General features: G+C 37.9%; 1 protein-coding gene across 8 annotated transcripts in view; it reads right to left on the reverse strand.

The window, feature by feature from the left end:
- Positions 1–25,526, reverse strand: part of TSPAN8 (tetraspanin 8) — a 248,826-nt gene that overhangs the window by 5,806 nt on the left and 217,494 nt on the right. For all 8 annotated transcript variants that reach the window (XM_055095906.2, XM_055095907.2, XM_055095903.2 and 5 more), the window contains 5 exons: positions 13,267–13,329; positions 8,825–8,962; positions 7,267–7,341; positions 7,064–7,171; positions 1,804–1,935 (listed from right to left, as the gene is read on the reverse strand). In XM_055095906.2, coding sequence (XP_054951881.1) covers positions 1,804–1,935; positions 7,064–7,171; positions 7,267–7,341; positions 8,825–8,962; positions 13,267–13,329 — 516 coding nt within the window. The remainder of the gene's footprint in view (positions 1–1,803; positions 1,936–7,063; positions 7,172–7,266; positions 7,342–8,824; positions 8,963–13,266; positions 13,330–25,526) is intronic.

The following is a 25,526-nucleotide window of genomic DNA, read 5'->3' on the forward strand; positions in this document are numbered from 1 at the left end:
ACTTCTTGCAAATGACACATGGCAGATGGAAGTATTTTATGAATTTACAACCTTCCTTTTGGGAAACTGGTGTAGCTATCAGCCTATATTCAGCTGAATTATGTGTGAACTTACAGAAACTATCTAATAGTTTTTTTTAGGATAATTCCAGGGGCTTTTCAGAATCTGTCTTGAGGAAAAACATCTTTGAGTTGAATTTGAACAGGAGACAAATAGCAATCTGCAATTGAATTTACTTATTTCCTCATTATCCTAAGTGGAAACTATCTTTATTTACTCTATATTTATTTCCCCTTTTCCTTGTAAATACTGTGTCACTAACATTAGGTAGGGAGGAGGGGAGCAGGGAGAATATAAAAAGCAAGAATCAAACTTTTTTTAGTAATATTACTTTGACAATGAAAAACGCAATATAACCTGTAGTCTGGTAGATTATTTATTGAGTTACTTTAAATCTTAGCGACATACTTTAAGTATTAATGACAGCAATTCCCCTTCAGGGCAGAGCCTCTTTAATTTTGATAAGATCAGTGAAAAAGATCAGTAGTCAAGGAAAGGGTAGTTTCCCCTGAGATACTTTCTATTTCCTTTTATAAATTAATTTCAGTAGCAGTTACTAAACCAAAACATTTCTAGATTGAAAATAATCTTCGGGTATTATAGATATTAATATTAATTCATTGTGATTTATAGTGGTTTTTAATGTATCTGCCTCTCAACTAGATTGTAATCTCCTAGAGGATCCAGAAGCATGTCTGATCCTAGCAAGGGTCTGTCTGACATGTAGTAGGCACTGAAGAATAACAGTAAATAAATGAAATACTAATATCAATTGTAATTTTTGTACACATTTCTTCTAAGCAGAAGGAACAACTTATGAAGGGACAGATGTCATGTTCTTCATGAAGCCATATCCTGAACCCCACAGACTAAGTGAGATGGGGTCCCATAACACCTTGCACCCATCTCTATCCAAGAGATACTAGTAGACCATTGGATTGAAGTTGCCTAACTATCTTTCTCTCTTCCTTACTTGAGCATCAGCTCCATGAGCGCAGACATTGTGCTCTGTTCAGGAATGAATTCCCCGTGACTGGTAGAAAGCTTGGCGCATAGGAGGTGGTCAGTAAGTATTTGATGAATTGATCAATAAGAAGAACTAGGACATCCACGTATTGACATTCACAAGTCACATAAATATGACATCTACAACACATAAAAGATTAACCTATCTTTTTCAATTGACATTAAATGTTCAAGGTAACTTCTCAATTGCAGCAATAACTAGGTAAATTGGTAGCTGTCAATAACATAGAGAACCTAAACCCTTAAATGTATTTGGGAAGGACTTGGAGTCCTTTCTTTAAATTTTGGGAAAGAAGAAACCTCATTTCTTGAGAAAAGGAAATTTGATTAGAAAACAAAAAACATTGAAAATTGTAGTGAAAATATTGTTTTCTAGAACTTATGTTAAAGTAGGAAAAAATAAAAGAGAATAATGATTAAGATGACCAAAGAGAGGATAAAATAAACTTTTATGTTAGTTTGTACTTTGCCTCCCATTGCAGTAGAATGTTTCTTTGACCTATTAAGATTGGGCTTAAATGATGCCAGACTCATAGAAGAAATGAAGTCTATCTGCTTTTATCTTTAAATAAGGATTTTTTTAATTTGGGAAATTTCTGAGATTTTTATATCATGATTCCCATGGTACTCCATGCATTTTAATTTTTTGTAGGGACTTTAATTGTGAAAAGAAAGTAACAGAATTGCTTATTGTACCAAATGTGATTTAGTTCTCACCTCTTTGTAAACTTCTTTTCCATTATAGCTTTGGCATGATCTCTGCTTATCTAGACAGGCACATAATTCAGGATAGTGTTGAAAATTATTTCCCCAATCAGCAGCTCCATTGACCAAACCGCAGCATTTAAACTGTTTGATAAAAGGTAGAATGAGAAGCAGTCAGTAAGAAGATTAAAAACATTGGCAATACATTAAATTATAATCTTCTGAAATCATTATTAAAGGTTATTATGCTAAAATACCATGTAAGTCACCTTTCACCTTTCTCTGTGTAGAAGTAAAAATTAAGGATTTTTTCATTTTGATCTTTACATTAATGATGGAAAAATGGAGTTGCGGACTGAAAAATCTGAAGAAGTTGGGAAGATGAAAAACTCACCTACTAGGTTTTTTATTTTTATTTTTTTGAGATGGAGTCTTGCTCTGTCACCAGGCTGGAGTGCAGTGACGCGATCTCGGCTCACTGCAACCTCCAACTCCCTGGTTCAAGGGATTCTCCTACCTCAGCCTCCCAAGTAGCTGGGATTACAGGCATGCTGCACCACCACGCCCGGCTAATTTTTGTATTTTTAGTAGAGACCGCATTTTACCATGTTGGCCAGGATTGTCTCAATCTCCTGACCTCGTGATCTGTCCACCTCAGCCTCCCAAAGTGCTGGGATTCCAGGCATAAGCCACGGTGCCCAGCCTCACCTACTAGTTTTTAATGACAAAAGAGAGTCAGATCTCTGTAACTTAGATATTGTCAAAAAAGTTTCCAAAGAATTCACAAGAGAGTCAAAGAATTGTTGCTCAAAAGAGACATGAAGTTTTAAAAGTGAAATTTCCACTCCATGATCTCTGATCACTTTTGAAAGACAGGAGGAAAAAAATGAGAGATATTGCAAAGACCCAAATAGATGCTCAAGGAGCCTCCCATAAGATTGAATTTTATGAACATCTTTAAAATATGGGAGGGAACACAAATGAAGAATGAAGCTCTTAGAATGTCAGGAAAGTTACAGTCCCAGAATAAACTGATCCATGGAAAACACTAAAAAAGAGGGTTTGCAGCCACATTTGAGGAAGAAAAACAAGGAAATGATAACCCCAAGAATCAGGGCATGTGGCACATGATATTATTAGATGGGAGAAAGAAAGATAATTATTCCTCATGTTGCTTCCATCTGCTCAATTAAGGGGAAAACACTTCGTGCAGAAATGGGAGGAAAAAAAATGGCTGAAAAAAACAGAACCAAGACTGAGTGGTTTTCCCAGCTCTGATACATTGCAATGCCAAGATATTGAAAGAATTTTCACTTACTGGGCAGGTAATCATTAAATTTATTTATTACATTAATAATAAATGTGTAATAAAATCATTTATTACACATTAGTTTAACCTCTGTGCCAAAGTTTGTTCATCTGTAAAATACAGATAGTAACAGTTGCTAATAATAGCATTTAATTTGCAGATTTATCATAAAGATAAACATAAGAAAATCCATGTAAAGATAAGAACTCCCAGGTTGAAGAAAGCACTCAATAATGCATTTGCTTTTATTGTTTTTGTTTTCATTGTTTGCTGTTGGTGTTGTTTCTTTCATGCTCTCACAGGAACATGATCTGTTCAGCATTGTTATCAATGATTTGAATAAATAGAAAAAAATATCTTTCCAATTCTGTAGTCTCTGTAGAGCTAGGAATGACAATTAATATGCTGGAGATCAGAGTCAAATTTCAAAGATAGTTCAAATAACAGAGATAAACTAACAAATTCAACTGAGGCAGATACGAAGTCTTGTACTTATGTCCAAAGACTGAGTTACACAAAAACATTACTCAACAGATGTTTACATGACAAAGCGCTGGAAATTTCAGTTTGTTTCAAGGTCAGTACTAGCAAGGAGGGTGCTCTTGAAACAACCTCCTTTCCTGTTTCCATGGTAGACATGATTAATTGTTTATTCTTTCTGATTACATAATCTTGAGTAGTATTCACTGATACAGATACCCTCTGTCAAATGTAAATTAAATTCCACTATAAAATTTATATTCTCATTTACAGATCAGTTCATATTTGGAATATTGTAGACCTCAGGACTCCTTAGGGAGGCATAAAGTCATACTCACAGATGAGAGGGTAGAAGTTAGGAAGGTTAAAACTTGTCACGATATCAAGTCACTACATCAGAGATAAGAGCAGTTAAAGAAGAAGCTGGTCAGGACTTGTTGACAGTGGTGTAACAGCTGGATGAAAAAGGCAGTAGGCACTAATGATACAACGCCTCTAGACAAATAATAACGAGCAAGAATCCGAAAGGGGTGCATTCCATCAGTATGTTAACAGGGAATTTGTGCGGGAAATCCCTGAAATCCAAAGAGAAAGCCACTCAGCATCTGTAGCTTTTGTCAATGTGTTATGGGACTCCAGGTCATCCAGCCAGAGTTTGTGGTGGTAGGATTCTTTTCCCAAAGAAGCATAACTTATAAAAGAAAGCATAGTGGAGATGGAGGAGGAGGATAAGGATGAGGAGGAGGAGGAGGAAGAAGAAGAAGGAGGAGGAGGAGGAGGTAAGAAGAGGAGGAGAAGGAAGAAGAAGAAGGAGGAGGAGGAGGGGGAGGAGGAGGGGGAGGTGGCACAGGGAAGAGGAGAAGGAGGAGGAGGAAGAAGGAGGAGAAAGAAGAAGGAGGAGGAGGAGGAGAAGGGGGGACAAGAAGGGAGAGCAGGAGGAAAACAAGAGGAGGAGGAAGAAAAAGAATCAGCAGAAGCAGCAGGAGAAAAAAGAAGGGGAGGCGGAGGAGAAGAAAAGGAAGAAGGAGGAGGAGAAGGAGGAGAAGGGGAAGGGGAAGGAGAAGGAAAGAAGGAGAAGAAGGAGGAGAAGAAGAAGACTCATAATGGAAATTTGAAGAAATATAGTCCTATGAACACAAGGAACTTCAGGCACAGGATTTCTTTACAAGAGCAAGAGCACTTCAGGAGAACATGCTACAACAAACAGCACATTTAGAAACCCAGGATTGGCATGGAGACCTTGAATCCAGGGATATGTACAGCAGATGTTACTAGGACCCAAACCAGAGGCTCAGTGATTACCTCTAGTCTATTTTGTCCTAGGTCAACACCCTGGAAAGGGTCTGGGATGCTCAGCCCCACCCAGCAGAGGTACTGAGGCTGCATAAATTCTTCCTGCTTTAAGCCTGTTTTAAGCTGGGCTGTAGAGTAAGAATGATCCCGGAAAGAAGAGAGTCAAAGGATGCAGCTACAGGGGAGCTAGGAAAAGCACATCAGAAAGGAAGTTAAACAGGGACTGACCCATATCAGGTTTCAGCTTTCGGAAATGATGCTTTAAGCACAATTTTTACAAGCTGGCATCTATCCAAATAGGAACTAGTGAATGCTCTGAGGGAGAAAAAAAAAAAAGTCACCTGATAAAAAGTTTGAGAAACCAAGGATGTTTCCACTTGAAAAGCAAGGATTTTAGGAGTCGAACAATAGCCATTCTCAAAGAAAAATCTATCATATATAAAAGCATCAATAATTTTTTTCCTCTGAAACTCTGGAAAAACTAGTACTAAATAATGTAAATCCTAGGGAGGCAGATTTTGTTTCAAATTAAGAAATAACATACTAATCATCAGACTTGCATATAAGCAGGATGGGCAAAAATTAGTAAACTTTCACCTCTTTAATATTTCATTTGAGGGTAGATGACCATAAATATAAAATATGTTTATCAGTGAGAAGTCAGATTAAGTGACCTATAAAATTCAAGCCTCTCCTAAGATTCTGTGAATTTCCATGACATGCATATATTCAGAAGGAAAAAGTAGTAAGAGCACTCCAAGGATGGAAACTGATGCAAAGGCAGGAAGGCAGAGTTGTTCAAGGGACCCTGAGTACACAAACCTGGCTGGACTAGAGTTTACTCTTTAGAGAGTAGTACTTAGTAAAGTTAAAATATTAGGTAGGATCTAGAGAGTAGAAGACCTTCAATGCCTACCCATATTTTGACTTTAAAGAAAAAAGGAGGGGATAGTATACTGATTTAAAAAATAATAGACTGGTCAGACAGATCTGGGTTCAAATTCCAACCCATCACTTGGTAGCTGTTAGACCTCCCTAAAACCCAATATCCTTATCTGTAAAATAGGGTTAATGAGGATAATGATATTACCCATCCACAGGGTTGTTGTGGGTATTAAATGAGCTACTGGATATAACACCTGCTACATAGTAGCAATTAATGTTAGCTATTACCATTTTTATGAGACAGAGAAGTGGTGGAGGCTGAGAAAGAGAAAAAGAGAGGTTGGACGTGGTTGCTCACGCTTGCAATCCCAGCACTTTGGGAGGCCAAGGCAGGAGGATCACTTGAGGTCAGGAATTTGAGACCAGTCTAGGCAACATAGTAAGACCCCTCTCTCTACAAAAATGATAATAATTTTTTAAAAGGTAGCCAGGCATGGTGGTGTGTGCTTGTGGTCCTAGCTACTCAGGAACCTGAGGTGGGAAGATCTCTTGAGCCCTGGTGGTCGAAATTGCAGTGAGCTATGATTGTACTACTGCACTCCAGGCTGAGTGACACAGCAAGACCTTGTCCTCAAAATAATTAATTATTTTTTAAAAAGAAGAGAGAGAGGCCATGTGCAGTGGCTCACCTCTGTAATCCCAGCACTTTGGGAGGCTAAGGCGGGTGGATCACCTGAGGTCAGGAGTTCAAGACCAACCTTACCAACATAGTGAGACTCTGTCTCTACTAAAAATACAAAAAATGAGCCGGGCGTGGTGGCGCATGTCTGTTGTCTCAGATACTCAGGAGGCTGAGGCAGGAGAATCAGTTGAACCCGGGAGGCAGAGGTTGCAGCGAGCCAAGATTGCACCACTGCACTCCAGCCTGGGTGACAGAGCAAGACTCTGTCTCAAAAAAAAAAGGGGGGAGAGAGAGAGAAAGAGAGGAGATTCCCAGCCACACTACCCTTTTAAATGGTAAATGGAAAATATTAAAACTATTATTGATTTGACTCATTCGAGGCTTAACCTGTCATAAATGTATCTTCTTAATTTCTGTCCTTCAAAACTGCTTCAGAACTTTGTATGAAGCGAGAAAGTAATTACAAATATCTTAGATTTTTCTTATTGCATGGTGACAGAATAATCAATCAAAATCTGCAAAATGGAGACATTTTTCAATCTTTAAGGAATATGTATTAAAAACTAAACAAACACAGAAGAACTATGTCCAACTCTTTAAAATGAACAATGAATTCTAATTACCTCTTCTTGAAACATAATTATGGCTTCCTGGAATTGTTTTTCATTTTCCCCTGTGGCGCTCAAAAGCTTTGTGTTTTCATAGAGAGTTTCATTCACAATGCGATCAGACTGAAAATTGAAAAGTATTTTACATTATTCATGCCACAAGGTAGTATTTCAATTTTTCAAACTTCTTCAAAATTTTCAAACATCTGTGCACACACCTTAGATTTGAAAACAGCTCCTAGGATACCTGTCGCCACCTGCAGGAGCAGGATCAGAAGCAAGCCTATGAAAAACTGAAGAAGAGAAAAAGAAATATACATTATCCTCAGTGCATTCAGTAACATCTGGGGACATTCTGGCACAGCACTTCTCTCTACAGCTGGGATTATATCACAGTGAGAGTGTCAGTCACACTCTTCATTTATTCCACTTTTTACTTCAAGCTGAAAATTTTGGGTTCATTACTACTCAGAAAACTGCTCCAGAGACTGATCGAGGAAAGTGGTTCAGGCAAAAAATTATCAAAACAACCATTGATATCTGTATGATATTGACTAGAGGGAAGTTTGAAAACTTAGATGAGTTTATTTGAATATTATTTTACTCCTTGCCTTTCTTCATCAAACACAACCTCACACAAACTCAGAATTGGCTTTGAAACAGCATCTCCACTACATTCAGAATAACCTGGCATCTTGTTACATATATAGATTCCTGAAATCGGCTTCAGATAGATACGCTGAATCATAAGTTTGAAGGATGCAGCCCAAAGACAATTAGCTTTTTTTTAAAACAAGCTCCTTGAGTAATTAAATTCTTCAATTGCAAATGAGGCCTTATTGTTCAAAAAGCAATCAGTAGGAATGTTATTAGAGTCCCTTTAAAACTCTGTCTCTACCGTCCCTCACAATAAACAAACACTTTTGAACATTTTTCTCAGGTACTGATATAATCCTTACTTTATTAGAGGAATAAGTTTAGATTAGACCTGATAAACTTTTATGTCATATTTGTATCTGATAAACACTTGATTTTTTTCTAATATTTTTACTATATCCATTTTCTACTGTATATGTTAAAAGTGAATGCCTGTGAATTATCCAAACCCAATTTATCCTCCTCAATGCTCTCTAAGAGATAATTCTGATTATCTCATTCATTTAAACTTTTTTTTTAGCATGGCATGTAGAACACCTATGATTTTACCACAACTCACACTTGGATTCATCTTCCATCATTTACTGGAAACAGTTTTGCCGGTCTCCTGCCATACCCAAGGCTTCTCAGTTCCCAAACACACCAGCACTGTACTGCCACCTTGTCTTTCCGGAAAGCTTTTCCTACCCTCACTCATACAAATACCTTATTCACTTCTGCCCTGGTTTGAAAATCCCATCCTCTGTCTTGCCCTTTGCTTCTGGGGCCACTCCCACTATAGCTATTCGCTTACTTATTAACCTTCCCTAGTAGGTTCTAAAGGTCTTATGTATTATTTCGCACAATATCTGACACATAGAGGTATGGCAGTAATGTTGAATGAGTGAATGAATGAATGGATGAATGATTAAAATTTGTCTCCTCTCAGAGTATCCTCCAGTTTCTAAGCCAAACTAAGCCAAATCTAAGCCATATCTGCTTCCACAATCAAACCTTCTAAAGAGAAGTTGGAGTTAGAGTTTCATCAATCATGGCACGTTCTTTTAACAGACAATAGGGATGGGAGAGAATCCTCTGGAGTCTGAAGGTTGGACACTGGGATTTGTTTGGAGAACTCACCAACAGAAGCATGCAGCGACTTTCTTTTATAGCACCGCAGCATCCCAGGAAGCCCAGAATCATGATGATGGCACCTACAGCAATCAATATGTCCACAGCAACATAGGAGCTAGAGCCTACATCTTCAGAACCGAAAATCTGAAGTAAAAAAGAGATTAATGGCAGAAAATTTATCTCCTTGAAGTTTATTTTGCTCATTCAACAAATATCCATTGAGTGCCTTCTATGTGTCAAGTCCTGTGCCAGGACCCTGAAATACATCAGTGATCTTAAAAAGTACAAATCCTTGCCCTCATGGAGCTCACATTCTATTGAAGTGCTTATATTTTTCTAAAATGATATGATGAAAGCTGGGTGGAAGAAATGTAATAGGTTTTTTTAAACCGTATTTTTAAAAGCTTAGGACAGTTACTTTTACTCTTCTTGATGTAATCTTTGGTTCACATATTTTGTGTATTCTACATAAAGTGCATTATAAAAGCATGTGTTGTTATGGTTTTTAATTCTTTAAAAAGTTCAAGCTCTTTAAACTATTGATAGACACAACAATATGAATTAATTTCAGAGTCATTATGCTGAGCTAAAGAAGCCATAGAAAAAAGTAAATACTGTATGATTCCATTTCTATAAAGTTCAATCATAAGCAAAACTATGGTTATAAAAATCAAAGCAGTGCTTGACTTTGAGCAAGGCAGAAGGGAAAGCAAGAGTTAATTGAAAAGGGACATGAGGGAACTTCCATGGGTTAATAAAAATGCTTTGTATCCTCATTAAAAAGAAATCCAGTTCCTGATATTTCATATCAATTTTATCTCTTTGTTCCCAAAAGCCATAGTCCATAGAGTCATCTAGAAACTCTATTTTGACGGTTAGTTAATGAGATATGAAGGGAAAAAAAATCCTAGGGCCCTTTATAGTGGGTGGGCTACCCATCAGGCATAATTCAGTTCTCCCAACAACACACACATACTCGTCTTCATCACCCTCATAACACTTAGCCTCAGCCACCTCTTGTCCTCGATAAGTGGATTTATCCAGAAGTAAATCACAATTAAAAAGTAAAGCCTTGTGCGTGTCTTATGCATAAATCCTATATGTAGCCCATTTGTCTTCTATAACCTCTATCTACTGGGCTGTCTCTAGATAGAGCACTAGTTCCTAGACTAACTCGAAACCTCTGCCTCCCAGAATGGGCTATATAGCATGTAGGTCAGCTCCCTTAACAGTCAATACAAAAATGACTGCTATGTTCTAATGATATTTTTGTTTTTCAAGGCTTTTTAAATCTACTTATTGCCTAGAGGAAACTTTTATTCAACAGTCAATAGGAAGGAATGTGCTGAAGTTATAAAAGCATTAAAACAAACATCTATATTTTGTGAGGGTCCTAATAAATAAGTTTGTAATCCTGGAACGGTCACCCAACCTAGTGGGCTCCAGTTTCCCCGTTTATAAAAGGGAATTGGGTCAACCTCTGTGATAGCCAAGGCCTCCTTTGTCTCTAAAAGTCTATGCTTACAGATAATGTTTCAATTTACATATTTTGAAAGCTTGGTTAAGTCCTAAAGATTTTTGTTTGTTGGTTTTTATTGTTTTCTCATTAATATTAGAGCTAAAAAATCAGTTTTGTTAATAAACAGGCAGGACATTGGAATCAAAATAAATGTGACAAAAACAGAAGTGTTAGGAAACTAGCTCTATGGACTTCCTGCTAAATATTGCTTCACTAGAATATTGTGGCCAGTACAGGCAAACCCTATGAGAGGATGGAAGCCTCGCTAGCTGGGTTATCAGAACTTAGAAAAGATACGCCAGACATACAAATAATAGTTCAAATATCTACACATGAGGCCAAGATAGTGTGACCAGCACTTGTGCAGCAGGTAGTGAGACACTTCTATGAGGCTAACCTGGGCAGGGTGACCCACTGCCAGAGACTAGCCAGAAAGCAGTGTGTTGACTGTCTAGTGGTCATTGTTCCAAGTCCAGCCCAACAAGTGGTTATTCTTATTCAAGAATGAAGTGGAAATCTGAGTTCAGATGTTTGCACCAGAGGAGGAACAGCAGGGTTTGAAAAGCTGTCTTGAATGAACACTGTGTCCCTGTGTGTCTTAGGACAAGGGGAGAATTTCTAAAGACAGAGAAAATCAGCTGGTCCTGAAAGATGAGGACTCAGGAATCCTCTTTGGATCAGAAGGGACCTCCTGGGACAAGGATGGCTGCTCATGTGCTTTTCCTCATGGTGCTAAGTTTATCCTGAGGTAGAAAAAAGGGTCTTCATGAGACACTTCAGCAGAAAGTTCTGTCATTTCCCTGACATCCTTCTTTTCTGTGTTTATGCTCATGTTTTTCCTTCCAAAACAGCTACCTCTGTTTTTTCACTAACAAAAAATTCAGCTCTTTGCTCTGTCTTGATTCTTTGTCACTGGCTTGAGAAAAATATAAAGCAAGCCAATTTTATATAAGTCAAGCTGGTTAATGTTGTCCTGGCAGACACTGGCTTTTGTTCAGTGTGAGAGGCTGATGAAGCGTGAGTCAAAACGTAACTAAAGATGCTGTCTAGCTCTATTAATTCATTCTTATCCCCAGATGTGGAGGAGCACCCTCTCAAGGACAACAGTTCCCCTTTAATACATTCAATATGTGCAATTTTTTAACAGACTAAACACCAAATTTGTTTACCAGAAGCACTGGGAGGGAAAGAAAATACCAACAGGAAGTAAAATTAAAATAAAATAAATTGCAGGCTACACACACATCTTGAAGAGGCCACAGCACCCTGTAAGTAGGTGACTGTTAATCTCTGTGCTTAATTATGAGTCCCAAAGTCAGACTTCAGATTCTACAGGATGGTAATTCTGCACATCTTCAAATGCACTTCTTGGGCTCACACACCAGAGCTCCAGGCCATCAGGAAGTCACAGTTACGGTTATCAGTAGAAAACAATAAGTGAAATCCTGATGGACTAGGATGTTACTAAAAAGCTGCCACACCCATCTCCCACCCAATTTCTTCACCATGGTGAGGCACAGAATGTGGAAGCTGCTAATTGCCACTGTGATCCTCTGGGCTCCCTAAGGGCAGAAAGCAATTTTAAAAGGAAAAGAACAACAGGAGAGAGAGAGAGGAAAAAAAAAAAAAAAAAAAAAAAACAGAGATAGAGTGAGAAAGAAATTTTCAGAAAAGCCACCCACTGCAGCGAAGAAAACAGAGCAGATGTTAATTCCCTTTTCATCTTTCTTTCCACTAGGCTGTGTTCAAAGGCATTTAGCTGCACCATGGTGAAATACGTTTTAGTAGAAAATGCATTGTCTTAATTGCTGGCTTAATAAATCTCTCAGTAATTATCAACTTGGAATCAAAATTCTTCTCAGAGAGGAGAAACTCTCTTTATGTGGGCAAATACCTTAAAAAGGCTCTAGCTGTAGAAGAGGTGATCCTTTAGTGGCAAGAGCCCAGAAAACAAAGAACAAATTAATGGCTCTGAATGTGTTAGAATAATAATTTGTGGGGATGGAGCCCCAGAATAGAAGAAGGGAGAGAAAAGAATAAAAGCACGGGAGCCAGGAAATGGTGCCAGGGTGGTATTATGTTCCGTAAAACTGACAGAACAATCCCCGCACACTCGCCCCTCCCTCTTCCCCCAACCCTTTCCACATTTGTGATACTGTGGCATGGAACAGATACCACACGTATGGAGTCCAATAGCTGGAGCCAGAATTAACCATACGAAATACACTTCCTCCAGACCTGTAGATCTGGGTAAGAGCTTTGGCACTGGGCACGGAATGGTGTGTGGGGGAGGAAAATGGGTCATGTTCATCTTATACATATAGCAATAATCTGGACATCCCCAGAGAATTACTGAGTTTCACCAAGTTAGATTAGCCACTACTGGCAAGTGGTTACCTTCACTGCCAGTTGCCACAGGTAAATAACAAGTACCCTTGTACCTTGTTGCCTTTAAAATACAGATTCAAATTATTCTTCTCCAAGAAAACTTCTCATTTTCTTTCCTTTTGGACCAACCACATTGGGATCAACTAAATTATTGTCAAAACCTTCTACTATAAAAATTATTCTTCTTGGTGAGAAGGAGAGGTGGCCTATATCCTCAATATAGGCCTTAAACAAATAGTAAAGGAGGAAAATTTCCACTTTGGCCCCTTCCCACCTGCATCTCACTGAATGTTTTTGAATTTTTGAATAACACCTCCTCCATTCTCTAGAAAGATTTTTCCACATCTAGCACAGTGCCAGCCACATAGTAATTTTAATTGATTGAATTGAATTATAAAATCACATAACAGCACAAGTGATTACATGAAGCAGTTAAGAAAAACGTTTTAGACATGTTTATTACTATTATTGTTATAACTTTCATTATTATAAATGAAATAAACTACATTGGGGAAAGGGTGACTTGTTTTTGCATACTTACCGCTTGAGAGTCATTGCTTACTCGTACCCATATTGCTAATGCTAGGATCAAGATACCACATAGCTGCAGAAAAAAACAAACAAACAAAAATAATACAATTAGGATCATATGAAACTCTAATTCCACACCCTCCCATCTATCCGGTGACAGTAGTTCATCATCGACTATACTATCACAACCTGGAAGACATAAATGAGGCATATTCATATACAGATCATTGTTGAAATGTTAAATTGCAATGTGTAAGTTTGATGAGAATAATTCTATTTCTCATCCACAACTCACTCACAGGTCTATGGACAAGAAGTTATTTCCATTAGGCCTGGAAAGATTATTTTTCCATGTAACTCTAGCCCTGTGTTTCTGCTAGATTTTAGCATACAAAAGAAAAGTCACAACAGTTTAAAGATAAAATATCCTTATCATGCCTCTGGGCTTGTTTGTGAGAAGCTATGTTGGACCAGGAAAAAAGGGAATGACTGAATAGTCACCATTCATTTAAGATTCGACAGGAAGGGAGATGTTGGGATAGAGGGGGAAAAAGTAAAACATATGACAAGATGTGCAGTTAAGCAACAAGGCTATATAATAATCAACACTTTTTGAACCCAAATAAACTCTCTTAAAAACAAGCTCTTTTAGGTGGTAAAGTTTACTCACAGAGAAGGAACAATGAAAGACAGAACTTAAAGTCTTAAATTCCTTTAACGATTTTACCAGATTATTTAATTTGGACCAATGCCAACACAATAAAATGTAAAACACATTTTACTTTAGTGTAAGGAAAACTCTTGTCATTCAGGGTTAAAAAAAAAAAGTTATGCATTGTGGCTTCAAAAACAAAAATCAAAGATCTATTATTAGATAGAGATGTTAAGAGCTGTGTCTGGTAACATACCAGATACAGCAGGCCTTGGGGGACTTAGTAGACAATTCTGACCTTGCTGTGCTCCGACAGACAAATGTCCTTGGAGCATCATTGCTTTCGTGCATGGTTGAGACATATGCCTAGAACCCCAAGACAGCACTTTTAATGGCTTCTCATTGAGTTTGCAGGGAAAATAGAGTCAAGGGCTCTGTTAAGGAATAGGAAGCACAATGAGTAGTTGAGTAACCATAGACTCTTTGCTCCCTAAAAGACCTTGAAAATCATCTAGGTCTAAACCTCTCATTTTGAATGGAGAAATTGGAATCCTGGGCGCTAATTATTACATCATGAAAACCCGGAGCAATTCCTAACCAATCTGCCCTTACAACATACTTCAACTCCTACAAAATAACTAATGCAATTAAAAACCAAAGCTCTTTAACCACCAAATAACCTATGCAATTATCTCATACACACACATAGACACACACACACCATAAAATACAAATGATTAAAAAACACAGCTTTCGTGTTTGAAAACTTTCCTTACTTCTCTAACCCTGAGATTTATAGCATCCTTTCACAAAATTCTAATTTCATTTGCAAACAAAGACAAATGCTCATTTTAGCAGTTCTTTGTTAAACAGTTTGTGAGTGATAATTTATGTCAAATGATAATGAGACCCTCTGGGATTTTCAGTAATTTCATACCAACTGAATTTTTTGTTTGTTGTTTAGTTTGTTCACTGATTATCTTCTTTCGTTTTCTTCTCTTTTCACAAGCAGATTCATAATGATTGGCTTAATAGTCATTCTGGCCTTTATCTGTAACTAATGAACCTTGTAGCTATTATCAGTAGCATTCTTTCCTGATATTTGTTAAACTATCAATGAAAAAACTTTAAGAATTCTTAGTAAGAGCTTAGTAAGAACTCAGTGTGATATTTTTAAAAACTTTTTTGGTTCGTGTATTACTATTTACTTTTTCAAGGTATTTAGATATCAGATCATTCATAAATCTTATTAAATCAATCATATCTGCCCCTCAGATAGCAACTTTTAGTCTTCTCAGCCACTGAAAGTTTTCTGTAACATTAACATTTAAAAGAAAGAGTACCCAATTATTTCAGAAGTCAAAAATATTTTGCCCAACTAATCCTCAGAATTAGACAATCTTTCTCAGGAACTTTGAAGTTGGCCAAAGTATCATTTCCACCCCTAACTCTATCTTTTCTTCAAACTTCATTTTAAAAATGAAACGAATGTTTAGAGTATATCATTCTCATCTGAGTGGAGAAATTCCCATGTAAATATCAGTCTAATATCATGAAATTATTCGTAACTTTGTTGAATGACTTTGAAAGTAAATTTATTTTCTATCAAGAATGACCATCCTAGAGTCATGAATAATAATAAACTATTTCATCCCATTGTTAAAAGATTGACCATCATAATGGTTCTTGGAGCCCTTTACCAAGTTTAGCTTTTAGAGCTTTTCCCCTAATGTTTTTATACTATTTTAAACAATTAAAAGTATAAATTGGCCGGGTGCGGTGGCTCACGCCTGTAATCCCAGCACTTTGGGAGGCCGAGGCGGGTGGATCACGAGGTCAGGAGATCGAGACCATCCTGGCTAACACGGTGAAACCCCGTCTCTACTAAAAATACAAAAAATTAGCCGGGCGTGGTAGCGGGCGCCTGTAGTCCCAGCTACTCGGGAGGCTGAGGCAGGAGAATGCCGTGAACCCGGGAGGCGGAGCTTGCAGTGAGCCGAGATCGCGCCACTGCACTCCAGCCTGGGCGACAGAGCGAGACTCCGTCTCAAAAAAAAAAAAAAAAAAAGTATAAATCAATAAATAAATGCCTGCTCTCTACTTTCTGTTGATAACATTGTAAAAGTAAAATGGGTTAGTATGGTGGTTCCAGGACCCTGTGGAACTGACTAGGCCTACCTTTCCCCTGCTTCTGGTCTCTCTTTGAAGAGAATTGTTCTGGTTTTCATTCAGCTTTCATGGAACAGCCATCATTTTATGGAATTTGGATGCAATTGGTCTGAACCAGCATCCTAAGAAATTAGGCAATTTTGATATTTGCTTAAAATGGACTGAATTGTGTCTCCACAAAATTCATATGTTGAATCCCTAACCTCCAATGTATCTGTTTTTGATGATAGGCTTTTAGAAGATAATTAAGATTAAATGAGGTCATGAAGATGGGGTTATAATCTGATAGAACTGGTGACCTTATAGGAGATAAATCTTTCTCTCTCCACTCATACCCAGGGAAAGGACATGTGAGAACATGAGAAGATGGCCACAGAAAGAGGGTCCTCACCAGAAACTCAATTGGCTGGCACCTTAATCTTAGCCTTCCTAGCCTCCAGAACTATAAGAAAATTAATTTCTGTTGTTTAAGCCACCCAGTCTACAGTATCTTGTTATGAGAGCCCAAGCAGACGAGTAAGAACAGGCAGATGCTGAAGACCATAAAATATCAGGAAAAAAAAGGGGGCGGGGGAAGATACCATCCAGAAGAAAGATAAATGGTAGAATGTTGATTTGTCCTTTTCTTTGATAATGTGTCTCCAATCATCCCTACTTCTTCCCTCCAAATTGTACCCTTTTATTTGGTGTTTATTGAAGTATGTTTGGAGAATGCTGAAAATGCTGTGTTAGGAGGAGGAGTGGATTTTGAACTACATCATTATTGGTCCCAAAATGGACACCTTTTAGGTAAGCTTAAGAAACTCTTCTTGTGCTGCTCCTGAGAGGATAAAAAAGAATAAGAAAATATGCAAGTGGATAACTACAAGATTTGTTTTTACGATAAACACAGAACACTAGAGGCGACTCCACGATTATAGTGAACAAGGATTCCGAAAGCCCTAACATACTAGGACTGTACTGCTGCTGCTACTGTTGTTGTTCATTTTCAAGTTTCTTTTACTAAACATTTATTTAAAAGTCTTAGTTCAATTGTATTGTGGTAAGAGAATGCAGACTGTAGGATTGTTACTTGTGAGTTTTTTTGCATTTCCTTCATCAATTTCTAAAGATTCAGAGATACTAGAAAAGACAACAAAGTCTCAAGAGGGTACAAAGTTTATTAGAAATTTATTAAATATACTTTATTCATTAAGTCATTTAGATCCTCTGTATCCATGTTTTTTCTTTTCCTTCCTCAGTTATCAAAAACTGAGAGGCAGGTTAAGTTGTGTTAAGCTGAATTAATGGAGTTTGCATTTACTATTCTGTATCTCTAACAGTGTTCCCTCCATATAATCCAATAAATGCTATTTAGTGTAATCAGTCTTGGGCTTTAGCACAGAGTAAATGTTACTAAATTGCTATTTTCTATTACATCTCTTTCCAAATATCCTTCCAATCTACATTTGAGATAATAAAAAATATAACTATTTAGACATGTGACTTCTTTATTTCCAGACCTAAAATGGTTAGCCATTTAACCATGATTTTCCCACGCTTCAATTATCCATTTTTACTTATACCTTAATCATTGTGGATATGTTTCAGTAAATTTTACAGTGTGAATACCTGAAGATCTCTTTCTCTCTTATTCATTTGTGAAAGGCTCTGAATACTCAGCAGACATTGTTTCATTGTCTTCTTTCTGACTTTCAGGGTTACAATAGGAGAAGAATATCACCAGCCTTATTTTTGTTCATGAATTATTTGCTTGTTTTCTTTTTTGTCAGTTGTATCTAGACATTTGTAAGATGTTTATTTATCTTTTAACTAAGTTAGTAGTTTTCTTAAGATTTATTTAGGCATAGATGTCTTCTTTCACTGGGGTAGATCAGGCACTTGCCATCTGCATACAGGTATGTTTTCAGCTCCACAAAATTTCCATATATTAATTTGATTATTATTTGTGTTCCATTTATTTTGTCCTCTTTTTCAGGAGTACAGCTTATTTTGGGTTTCCATTCTCTGTTGTCTGTATCTATTATCTTCTTTCACAACATTCTGATTTCTTATTTGATTTTCCTGTGGGAAAGCTTATCAGTTTGGGATTCTATGTCACTGTCTTTATTTAATGTGATCTCTACAGTGAAGTTTAATTCTGCTATTATGTTTGTAGTTTACTTGCAGTCCTTACATATTTTATCCATTTCCCTTTTTATCTCATCCCGCTGTTTTCCAATAAATTTTATTTTCTCTTATGGCCTCCATTCACTGTTTCATGAGAGGTTACTTTCTAGCATCACATTGTGGATACCAATTTCTACATACATTTTTTCAGGATTCTAGAATATTTATTTCAGGGATGTGTGCTTGTCCTCTAAGTCTTCAGGGTGGCAATATCTTTCACTTGTTCAACAGTATTTTTTATTAGGTCTTATGCTAAATTTCCTTAAAAAAGATGAGACCAATTCTGATTTAGAGTTCATTCAGAGTAGAATGTGCTGAGGCAGGTGGATCACCTAAGGTCAGGAGTTCAAGACCAGTTTGGCCAACATGGTGAAACATTGTCTCTACTAAAAATACCAAAAAAATTAGCCGAGTGTGGTGGCACATGCCTGTAATCCCAGCTACTCAGGAGGCTGAGGCAGAAGAATTGCTTGAACCGGGGAGGTGGAGGTTGCAGTGAGCTGAGATCACGCCATTGCACTCCAGCCTGGGCAACAAGAGTGAAACTCTTGTCTCAAAAAAAAAAAAAAAAAAAAAAAAAAAAAAGAGTAGAATGTGCATTCCCTTTACAAGCATCGCCTGATGTAGTTCTGATCTACTAAGCCTCATGCGATATTGGATTTTCTGATGCTGTAAACCAGCAGAGTAAATTAAAATCTTCAACTTTTAGCAGACTCTGCAATCATGGTTTTTAAAAAATCTTCAGCCCCATATTGTTGCAGGAAGTCAGGGACCCCAAACAGAGGGACCGGCTGGAGCCATGGCAAAGGAACATAAATTGTGAAGATTTCATGGACATTTATCACTTCCTAAATAATACTCTTATAATGTCTTACACCTGTCTTACTTTAATCTCTTAATCCTGTTATCTTCGTAAGCTGAGGATGTACATCACCTCAGGACCCTGTGATAATTGCATTAACTGTATAAATTGATTGTAAAACATGTGCGTTTGAACAATATGAAATCAGTGCACCTTGAAAAAGAACAAAATAACAGTGATTTTAGGGAACAAGGGAAGACAACCATAAGGTCTGACTGCCTGTGGGGTCGAGCAAAAAGAGCCATATTTTTCTTCTTGCAGAGAGCCTATAAACGGACATGCAAGTAGGGAAGATATTGCTAAATTCTTTTCCTAGAAAGGAATATTGATGTTAATACTCTGGGGAAAGATTGCATTCCTGCAGGGAGGTCTATAAACAGCTGCTCCGGGAGTGTCTGTCTTATGTGGTTGAGATAAGGACTGAAATACGCCCTGGTCTCCTGCAGTACCCTCAGGCTTACTAGGATTGGGAAACTCCACCCTGGTAAATTTGGGGTCAGACCCGTTCTCTGCTTTCAAACCCTGTTTTCTGTTGTTTAAGATGTTTATCAAGACAACACATGCACCGCTGAACATAGACCCTTATCAGTAATTCTGCTTTTGCCCTTTGCCTTATGATCTTTGCTTTTGCCCTTTGCCTTGTGATCTTTGTTGGACCCTTATCAGGAGTTTCTGATTTTGTCCTTGTCCTGTTTCCTCAGAAGCATGTGATCTTTGTTCTCCTTTTTGCCCTTTGAAGTATGTGATCTTGTGACCTACTCCCTGTTCTTGCATCCCTTCCCCTTTTGAAATCCTTAATAAAACTTGCTGGCTTTATGGCTCAGGTGGGCATCACGGTCCTACTGATATGTAATGTCACCCCTGGCAGCCCAGCTGTAAAATTCCTCTCTTTGTACTGTTTCTCTTTATTTCTCAGCCGGCCGACACTTATGGAAAATAGAAAGAACCTACACTGAAATATTGGGGGCACATTCCCCCAATACCATATGAATGGTGTTTATTGTATTGAGTGTTGATATGGTTTAGCTGTGTCCTCACCCAAATTTCATCTTGAATTGTATCTCCCATGGGACCCGGTGGGAGATAACTGAATCATGCGGGTGGTTCCCCCATACTGTTCTTGTGGTAGTGAATAATTCTCATGAGATCTGATGGTTTTATAAGGAGAAACCCCTTTCACTTGGCTCCCATTCTCTCTTGCCTGCCACCATGTAAGATGGGACTTTCATCCTCCACCATGATTGTGAGGCCTCCCCAGCCACATAGAACTGTGAGTCTATTAAACCTCTTTTTATTTATAAATTACCAGTCTCAGGTATGTCTTTATCAGCAGTGTGAAAACAGACTAATACAAGTGTTAAGTGTACACTCAATGTGTCTCCATGGTTGCATTCACGTGCATCTTATTTTTTTTTTTTTTGAGATGGAGTCTCACTCTGTCACCCAGGCTGGAGTGCAGTGGCGTGATCTCGGCTCACTGCAAGCTCCGCCTCTCGGGTTCATGCCATTCTCCTGCCTCAGCCTCCTGAGTAGATAGGACTACAGGTGTCAGCCACCACGCCCAGCTAATTTTTTGTATTTTTAGTAGAGATGGGGTTTCACCGTGTTAGCTGGGATGGTCTTGATCTCCTGACCTTGTGATCCGCCCACCTTGGCCTCCCAAAGTGCTGGGATTACAGGCATGAGCCACCGTGCCTGGTCTCATGTGCGTCTTCTAACAAGCACTCAATATAACTGCTGCAAATTCTAATTTTTAAATAACTCTAAATTTAGGGAAAATAAATCAACCACATTGTTTTCCTTACACAAATAGGGCCTCAGTAACCACTAAAAGCCTACATTCAAAACATGTAGAGAGAGATGAATGTTTGGCATTTAATCTGTATCTTGGTGTTTCTGAATCAAAAAATGACACAAATTCAGTAATATTCTTACCATATTGTTTCAAAAGTATAACGTTCATATAAGTAACAATTGTAGACCTGTACATCCATTTGAAAAGCCTGGGAAAAATACAAATGACAGCCCACAAGCCACAGGGCATTATATCAGGAAGTTATAACTCAAGGTAATATGCACAGACAACATGTATCCTATCTTCCTACCTTGACAAATGTGCCCACTTAATCACCTTGAGGAAAAGGTTTGATTTAGAATTCTCAGGGCATTTGAGCAGGGAAATTTGGGTCCTAGATATTCAAAGTAGAAGCCAGCCTTGGGGCTGACATATCCCTCTACTCCTGCATATGCCTCACCCTGTGAGATGAGAAGAGGATCAGAGTAGGGCTAAAATTATATTTACCTTTTGAAAGCCCATTATGTATAAAATACTGTCACAGTATATTCTAATTAGTTGTAAATGAAAAAGCAATTACGATGTTTGGAATCAGGAAAAACATGTTAATTGTGCTATTATTGATGGTCAGTCCTTGGTTAAAGGTTTTCATAAAATAGCTTAGTTAATGTTTCAAATTAATCCTGCCAGGTAAAGTGATCATTTTTATTTTACAAATCCAAAGACTGGAGCACGCAAAAGCCAAGGGACATGTTCCAGAACAAGAAGGGGTAGATTCAGGATTGAAATCTCAGTCAGTCTGTTTACAAAATCCACTTTTTCCCCATTCCCTTAATTCATGATAGAAGAATTTCTGCCTTATCATATTCTTGCTATCTTATTTCCTCTTCGTTTTAAAACTCAACATTTAAATTTATTCATCACTATGCCGAATAGTTACATATTTCTGCTTCATAAAAACACCTATAAAATACTGGTTGAAATGTCTTTTTCTTAAACATTTATCTAGTTAATTCCTACTTCTTTATATATATTAACTTATTTAATCATCACCACAAACTCATGAGGTAGATACTACTACTATCCCCATTTTTACAGATGAGGACAAATAAAGCACAGAGAGGTTAACCAATTTCCCCAAAGAAGCACAGCTACTGATGAAGGAGCTGATGTTTATCCTGCTCTATCAACCAGTGGACTCTAATGCCTTTTGGTGCTGTTTTAGCTCCATGCTAATTACATAGGGTCAGGCAACCACTGTATTTACAAAATTCATACACTTCAGCCATTGTTAGGTCTTCATTTTGAAAGATTCCATCAACGGACACAATAAGATATAATTGTGTCCTATTCCTTTTAGTGTACCACCATCTCAGGGTTATGTCTGCTTTGCCTCCAATCTTTTAATTGCTCTCAGCACATCCAATCTCAATAAAATACAATGATGAATATCGAAATGCTGGATCCTGGACTCTCTACAAGTTCAGACTTCTTTCTGCTCTCTTCAAACCTCGTCATGCACTGGCTTCCTTCAGTTACTAACACATTCAGCTTTACAATTTGGCTCCTCCTTATGACTCATTTGGGATTGATAGTGTACCTCATTCTTCTTTCCCTCATTAAGAACTGGCCTCTCTATAGCTCTCTGTCTCTGGTCATTATTCTACTGCATCCACGAGCCAAAGGCCCCATGTTTCATACTTACTCAGACCCCTAAAGCACCATAAGCATCTACGATATTCCTAGGCTTGAACTATCTGAGAGGAGCATTAAAAAATTGGGGCATTTCATCTATTTTTGAAACAAGACTCAGGGAAATAGGTTTCGTACCTATAATTTATCTATTATCTGCAGCACCTCCAGTTCTCTAACTTGCATCAAACTCTAGCATGAGTGATCAGGAATAACTTTCACTTTTACATGTTTTTCTTCAATTAGTGATTCTAACAAATGGAAATCACCATATACTTATGGGGCATATCTCAAGTTGTCCCCCAAAAGAACCTGGTCTGTTTAGATTAAATGACCACATGCATATCTAAGAGATATTTTAACATCGGCTCTACTTTGCAAAGGCTCAGTTTTGCAAGTTATACCAGAAAGAATGCATTTGAAAACATAAGGCCCTGGGCATCTGTAAGAAAACCACATCAGTGGGGTCATTAAAATTTTTACTTAAGTAAACATTAGGAATGTGACAAATTGCTAATTTCCTATGAAGGATTGTAAAATTCCAACTGAGAGCTCAGAGCTGAGCATAGAAGGGAGAGTAGATATAGGAACCTTCCCTAACCTCAGAGATTCCTCCTGCTGCCTATATTAGAATTTAAAATATTGATGTCACCTCTTGGCTAAGAAGTTATCACTGGTTTTTATAACTGTTGCTCTCACTGAAAGACTCCATTTCAAAATCTCTTATGTAGAGATTGTAAATCCGACCACATATGCTGGTGGTAGGAATCACCAAGGCACGTTAGTTAGAAAGATCTAACTGAAATCTACAGCATCAGAAAGACTTGTCTCTGTTATCAAAGAAACAAACAGATAATGTAACCATAAAATAATCAGAGCTCTGGCCAGGCGCGGTGCCTCATCCCTGTAATCCCAGCACTTTGGGAGGCAGAAGTGGATGGATCACCTGAGGTCAGGAGTTTGAGACCAGCATGGCCAACATGGCAAAACCCTGTCTCCACTAAAAATACAAAAAGTTAGCTGGGCATGGTGGTGCGTGCCTGTAATCCCAGCTACTCGGGAGGCTGAGGCAGGAGAATCGCTAGAACCTGGGAAGCAGAGGCTGCAGTGACCCGAGATCATGCCGCTGTATTCCAGCCTGGGCAACAGAGCAAGACTCTGTCTCAAAATAATAATAATAATAATAATAATAATAATCAGAGCTCCCCAGGAAAGCAATGATAATATCTGGGTGTGGCATGGTACAGACCTCTACAATCTACCCTGAACCCTATCAAGGTAGGTAGGTAAATAATCCTGAATCTATAACCTACCCCTTCCTAGACTATTATTTTGATAATTTAGATCTATTCCAAATTTCTGATTAGCTGTTTAATGAAACACTGACCTCTGATGTCTTCATAATAGCTATTAGCACTTTCCAGGATGTTTTAATACAACAAAGATATATTTTAACTGTTTCATTATTTGAAGATTGCTACTGGTTTCAGTGCTTTGGAACATCTTTAATAAAATAGGAGCCTTGCATTTATTAGCATATTAATATTTTGGTTTGTTTAAATGTGCCATATATATTCTGTATTACATAAGGAAAACAATGACTATAGCTCTTTAAAGACAGATATCAGAACTTGGTGGAGAAATGGCTGATTCGAGGTCTGGACAGGAAATAAGCAAGTGATCTGGAACATGTCAAACCAAATACTAAAGAGGCTATCAAAGTTATTAGGATCATTTCAAAAGAACTTGAGTCACCTTGAAGAAGCTCCTGATGGCCAGAGATGGAACAAATTGCACATTAATAAGGGTAAACATTGTAATGGAGCTGATCTATTGTTTCATAAGGATACTTAAAGAAATACTAACTTATCACTGTTGGATAATATTAGTAACTTAACTCATCACTTGCAATCTGGTAAGTAAAGAGTGAGAAAGAAGTATTTTATGCCACTTAAAAAATATTAAAAATGGGATACCCAGGTAATGAAACAGTAAATGAGAAGTTTCTCCTTATAGAAAGTGTTCCAGCTAATAAAGAAAGAAAAGTTTATGAAACTAGAATATCATCACTTTGAACCACTTAATGAACTAATGATGGATTTTGGCACTTGACCATCAATGGCTACGAATGTCACAAAAGAGGGACACAATCAAACATCCAGTGCCTCCTCATGAAAGAATACAAAATCACTTATGATTCTCGTGCGAAAAAAAAAAGGACCTTGAATTGTATCAGGCTGCACCACAGGTATGCAAATAGCAAAATCCAGACTGTGGGCAATGTGATAAAACAAACAACACACACCAGTGCATAAAATTTCAGTAGGGAGAAAAAGAGATGTTGACTGGGGGAGAATCAACAGATTAAAATAGACATGAAACATATATTAACCAATCACAAAGTGTGGACCTTATTTAGATCCTGATTCTAACAGGAACATTTACGAGGTAATCGGAAATTTCAGCCCTGAATGGGCTCAAATTTGACAGTTTGATTAAAATTGTCAAATCAATTTGACAATTGATTTAAAAAATTCTTATTAAGTTTTTAAAGTGTAATAATGATATTGTGGTAACATTTTTTTTTTTCTGAGATGGAATCTCACTCTGTCGCCCAGGCTGGAGTGCAGTGGTGCGAGCTCGGCTCACTGCAACCTCCCCCTGCCAGGTTCAAGCAATTCTCCTGCCTCAGCCTCCCAAGTAGCTGGGACTACAGGGGCGTGCCACCATGCCCGGCTAATTTTTCATATTTTTAGTAGAGGCGGGGTTTCACCATGCTGGCCAGGCTGGTCTCAAACTCCTGACCTTGTGACCCACCCATCTCGGTCTCCAAAAGTGCTGGGATTACAGGCGTGAGCCACTGCGCCTGGTTGTGGTTACATTTTTTCAAGAATTATTATGTTTCAGAGATATATACTAAAATGCTTACAG

The sequence above is a fragment of the Pan paniscus genome, chromosome 10 (genome assembly GCF_029289425.2).
Source record: "Pan paniscus chromosome 10, NHGRI_mPanPan1-v2.0_pri, whole genome shotgun sequence".
Taxonomy (NCBI): Eukaryota; Metazoa; Chordata; class Mammalia; order Primates; family Hominidae; genus Pan; species Pan paniscus.